Source organism: Rhagoletis zephyria, unplaced genomic scaffold, assembly GCF_001687245.7.
Source record: "Rhagoletis zephyria isolate East Lansing unplaced genomic scaffold, Rhagoletis_zephyria_1.1 Rzeph_scaffold_26329, whole genome shotgun sequence".
In the NCBI taxonomy this organism is placed as follows: Eukaryota; Metazoa; Arthropoda; class Insecta; order Diptera; family Tephritidae; genus Rhagoletis; species Rhagoletis zephyria.
This window is the reverse complement of record NW_016183387.1, coordinates 1-5,580: the sequence shown is the minus strand read 5'-3', so window position 1 is coordinate 5,580 and position 5,580 is coordinate 1. Positions and strand designations below refer to the sequence as shown.

At 33.3% G+C, this 5,580-nt stretch overlaps 1 protein-coding gene across 1 annotated transcript; it reads left to right on the top strand.

The window, feature by feature from the left end:
• Positions 1-1,902: 1,902 nt before the first annotated feature.
• On the top strand, positions 1,903-2,655 carry LOC108382327 (probable insulin-like peptide 3). The gene is made up of 2 exons (XM_017638712.1): positions 1,903-2,173; positions 2,257-2,655. Exons 1-2 carry the CDS (start codon positions 2,014-2,016, stop codon positions 2,463-2,465), a joined length of 369 nt encoding a protein of 122 aa, XP_017494201.1. The 5' UTR covers positions 1,903-2,013; the 3' UTR covers positions 2,466-2,655.
• Positions 2,656-5,580: the final 2,925 nt, after the last annotated feature.

The following is a 5,580-nucleotide window of genomic DNA, read 5'->3' as shown; positions in this document are numbered from 1 at the left end:
CCACCTTTTTTTTGTACGCGGGGGATGCCAAACTAAAATTTTCCCGATTATTTCGCCATCCAAAAGTGCGGTCAAAATTCGAAGCTTTAGAAAAATGATTCGCAATTTCGTACTAGGAAGTTTCCGGGGTCGCTAATTACGAAACCGCTGTCAGATTTGCGAACTTCATAATGGCGAAACCAATATGGCATCTGGTAAATTTCGAGCTTTTTCATTTGATTTCTTATAAAAATTTTGGGTATGAAATATTATAGCCAACATAATTTTGGTATAATAAAGTAGGCGGCCGCTGTGGTGTAGTAGTTAGCAGTGTGCGCTACTATTTCACAACGCCGGAATGGGCTTTAAAAGTGCATACTCAAAAACTTTGTAAGAAATCTACTTTAAAAGCTCGAAGTTTTGTACATACAGGTGCAGTTAAAAAAGCGTGTTAAAAAGTACATTAAAATTCCAATGGTAGATTTAAACAGCTGTATTTTGTTTTATTAAGTATGTAATACCTTTCTGAGTAACCACCAATAGATTTAAAGGCAGCATCCGACAGCTTTCCTTTAACAACACAAATTTTCTAAAAAAAGAAAATCAAGTAATTTTTAAGAAAAAAACAAAAACGACTTCAATTCTCGCTTAAAAAATTTAAGACTATCCGTTAATTTCTTCATGATCCAACAATCGGATCTAAACCAACCAACTTTCCTTAAAAAAAAAATTCTGCAATAACAGACATAAAAAAATATATTCCGACGAATTGGTAACCTCCCCTTCTTTTGAAGTCGGTTAAAAATATCATTATATTTCTGTTTCTTACAAAAAATCTGTTACTGTGTTGATATTCTTAAAAACTTTCATGTAATTTATTAAGCTTCAGACGTAGATTCCATTGTTTTATTGGATTTTCCCTATTCAAAATTCTTCTACACGTTTATAACTTTTCCCTTTCAAATCAACCACAATGTTGAGCTTGGCCTTCGCCACATTCTGCCTGAAAATAAAGTGGCAACTTTGGCTACGTTCAGCCGTTACTATGAACGGTTTTCGCATCTTAGAGGATCCCTTTAGCCAACTCAGTCATGAGAAAGCCTTATCTAGAAACTTGTTTTCCCATTTTGCCCGCACTTTTGGATTTTGGCCGCACGTGCGCTGTTGGAGGGCAGATCTTTTGATCTAACTGAAAAATTTATAAAGCCGAACTAGGAATCTTAAAGTCGGAAACTAGAAAACATTGAGAACATTCAGCGGATGTATAGAAGTGCATTATGTTTAGGCTTGCTCTTAAATTTATGAAATTTCGCACATGTACTTCTCAACTGCCCTGTAACTAAAATGTTTCTACATTATTATTTGATGTCAGTTCAAAGTATGCTCGGCCTTGTCTGATGCATCCTCCGGACACTGGTTCCGGAGCTTTTTTTCCTCCTCAAAACTTCCAAATCTCGTGTATGTATAGGAGTTCAGCATGTTACTATGGCTGCTTTCGTCACTCGCGCGAACTGCCGTTTGCGTGAATATGAATATAGTTAAAAAGCCAAATAAAAACAACCAACCTCTTTTAGATCGAAGTTTCGTGGTCTTAAAGGCATAGACGAAATGTTTTTGAAATTCGTATGTGTTACCTTAGCTCGCAAATTTTTTTGCATCAATGCCTTCTGCCAACAACTCATATATCGACTTACGTATACACTTACCTAGTACATTGTATGTATGTATATGTGCCACAACGTGTGCGCTCATAAATATGCAACACTTAACCAGAATTGTTGCTCTAAATATATTTGTGTTTATATTTTAGTCTCAAACGACCTTGGTTAATTTACGCACAGATGCGAATGAAGTGAGTTTAACCGACATATATACATATACGGCAATGTAGCGAAGCCACTTGGCTTAGTTTGCCAGTATAAAAGCAAAGTAAGAAATTGTAGATTCCAACAGTTACCTTGCGCATCTTCAGAGAAAAGTTATTTCAAATAATAATTTTGTCTAAGTTAAATACATTTGCTTAAATAATCCAACATGATTGTATTAAACTGGTTAAAAATATGCGCGTTCGTTCTGGTTATATCTATAACTTTGCAACCAGGTACTGGTCTTCGAACCGTTTGCGGTCCGGCGTTGGATGCCGTGCTCAGTACCCTATGCGTTCATGGCTTTAACACAAAATTCAAGAAGTCTAGTGAGTATATTAAAAAAAATAAATTTGTATGTTTATCAATCGAATAATTCAATCTAAATATTCTCAATATACAAAAATTGCAGTGGAATGGGATAATCTTGGCAGTAATGAGTTGGAGCCTGCGATGCCCTTTCCCTTTGCAAATTTCCCTTTCTTGGCTAAGATTCATGGCAACCAAGTTGACACATTGGCCAAGACTCGTCGTCGCCGTGGCGGTGTGTACGATGAATGTTGCAGCAAGGCTTGCACCTACAATGAGATTTTGTCCTACTGCAATCAATACGAAGATTAAAGTGACTAACAATGGACAAAGATATACTCATATACGTAGATATTCAGAAATGAATTTTAATTAGTGTGATAGTTAGCTAGCCAAAATTAAAAAAGAAAACTTTCGACTTGCATTAATATTTTGTATGTCAAAAAACTAAGTACCTACACCATATACATAGATAAACGAAATATATCTGTTTGCTACACCATATACATTTAGTTTAAAATTTGTAAACTTTAAGTATATATGTACATATGTATGTGTGCATGCGCGGCCAGTGGTGCTGCAAACCCATCGATAGTGGCACCATCGATGGTTTTCGATAGTTTTGTAGGTAACCGGTAACCATCGATATCGATGGTTTATAAGAGTGACCCGTTAAATAGAAAAGGGTTTCATAAATATTAGGTATTTATTTACACATATTATTTTCATTTATTTTCAAACTAATAGTTCATTTCCACCAAGCCTTAACTGCAGTTTAGTTCTAGTGAAAAAGGGAGATTAGCACTTCGACGGGGTAATTTCAAATGTTAAGTACAAACAAACAAATTTAAAAAATCAAAAAGTTAGTAATGAAAACCTTCCCATCACCTCGGTGATGCGCAATAATGTCAATGGAATTAAAGATACTGACATTAATACACAATTGAAAAGGGAATTAAAGTCAAGGGCATTAATACACAGGCCAAAAATGAAACATTGTCATTGTGAAATAACATTATTATATCCATGGACATTATTCCTCTATTAAACAATATTGACAAAATACACTTCTAGCATACTATACACATACAATGAACATGGTATAGAACTTTGAAGCGCATAACACCAAGACGGTCCGTGTTCGCGCCGCCTTACCACGCATCGCGACCAGTGTTGCCAATAACTAATTTTTTTTTTTGCAAAAAATGTAGCAAATCTCACTGAAACGTAGCCATTTTTTAATGCTTGTAATTATAATTAGGGAATGTCGTTAGGTTCAATTTGGGTTTATTTTTCAAAATAATTAAAATTTCGCAATATATTGACAAGTTTTGGTTATTTAGTTGTTTATTGTTTAATTTCAATTATTATATTATTGTTCACTCTATATCAAAAACTATATAAGTCATGGATCAAAATTTTGCATCGAAATAAAATAAAAGCCTAAAGTGCACAAAAATTCCGTTGATTTTTGCTGACAGTGCACAGTGGGACTCATATAAGCTGTGCTCAAAAGTAGTAACCACTGTTGCCACTGGCGAAAAAAATACTTACCATCCACGTGAAAAAAATCTACTAAACCTGGAAAATATCTAACAAAATCTTTTTCTAAATAAACCAGCCTTTTTAAGTTATTTTAATAAAAACTATAGTTTTGTTATTTTTTTAATTATTTCAATAAGAATTAAAATAGTTTTCAAGGAACTTTTTATTTAACTAATTATAGGTTCCGTATTTGAGATCATATTAAATCATATTAATGGCTTATTATCAGTTTCATTCAACCGAAACTTCATCATTTGAAAAAAATTCAATTGGAGTTATTATAGACAAATACCTTGACACAAAAACCGCTTGGTTTTTTTTTTAATATTCGCCATTTTTTTAAGAAATTTTTTTTTGATTTTTTTTTATACAAGAATATTGTTTGCGCTTCCAAAAATTTTAGTCTAATCTTTTACTCTGAATTTTTCGAAATATTTAAGGTATGGAGTTTTATAGCCCATAATATTTGAGTATAACCAAAACCGTGCAGCTGAAAATTACTGTTGATTTTTTTAAATTTTTTGCCGCCAGCTTTTTGTGGTTCTTTTTATTTAACAATTGCTATTGATAAAAGATTGCTTTGATTAATTTTTTTTAGTGAACAGTCATAGTGCGCGTAATGATATACCTGTCCATTTTTTCTTTTTATTTTAATAATCATTTAAAATATTTAGGAAATCAAAAGCTTCTCGGGGTTCTAGTAAAATCGATATATCGTCGCTTGGAGCGCAATACCTCGTATCCGCAAAATGCAATACCACGTATGAGGTGGCATAGAAAAAATTTGTTTTGGTGTGTCAATGCTTCCCTACTTCACAAATTTAATAGTGCATCTCATATTTAGTAAGTTCAGTTAGGAAAACATTCAAAAGTTTTGAAAAAAATAAGTTTCTTCGCTCTTTAGTGAAATTTTCGGACTATCTTAAACGCGGTATTGCATTTATCGTATTTGTGGTATTGTGCGCCAAGCGACGATATGTATCTACATTTATACGTTTGTATATAAAAAGTGTGCATTAGGGCGTTCGAAAATTAATGTAATAAAGTAGACTACACTTTTGGAAAGAAATTTATATTATGAAGATAACTACGAAAAATAAAGCGGGAACCAAAAATTTTATTTGTTATTCAAACCATATAATTCAACAAAAATCTACCAAAAAGAGAAAAAATTTACCCACATTTTTTCTACCAATTTTGGTAACAATTTACCGGATCGGCTATAAAAATGCATTTTCATAACAATACATACTTCACTTTTAGAAGGTGAATCAATTCCAAAGTGACTTAATGTCAATTGACTTTTGGCCTGTGTATTAATGTTACTGACATTAATTTCATTGACATTATTTATTGCACGTCACTATCACCTTAAGTTAAAATTCTTCCAACTTACCTGGCCTCTTAACTTTGGTGAAAATAGACTGTCTATTACTATAATACAACTTTAGAAAAGCTATATGTTTTTACAAGCTTTTATTTGTTTGTCTGTTTGAACTCACTAATCTCTGGAACTGCTGAATGGATTTTCATGGGGCTTTAACTGATATCTAGACAGTGACCTCGGACATGGCATAGGATAAAAAAGGGGGTCTGACAAGGGGGCGTGGCACCCCCATAGGCTTGACATTTTTAATCAGTCTTGAAACTTGGTGTACTGATATGCATATCTATGGTAGATGCTTAGAGTAAAGTGGATATACCTACTTTTGTTAAAGGGGCGTGCCACATCGTATAGATGTGAAATTTTTAATCAGCCATAACTTCGGGGTCATAGGTCACATGACTTTAAAATTTGGTATGAAGACACATCCATGGTAGGTGCTTATAGTAATAGTGTTTTCTTTTCTCAAAACAACTTCTGCCCTTTTATATGGGAACT

Coding starts and splice junctions, on each gene's coding strand:
- LOC108382327 (XM_017638712.1), top strand. CDS start 2,014: ATGATTGTATTAAACTGGTTAAAAATATGCGCGTTCGTTCTGGTTATA. Junction 2,174..2,256: donor CACAAAATTCAAGAAGTCTA/GTGAGTATATTA, acceptor CAAAAATTGCAG/TGGAATGGGATAATCTTGGC.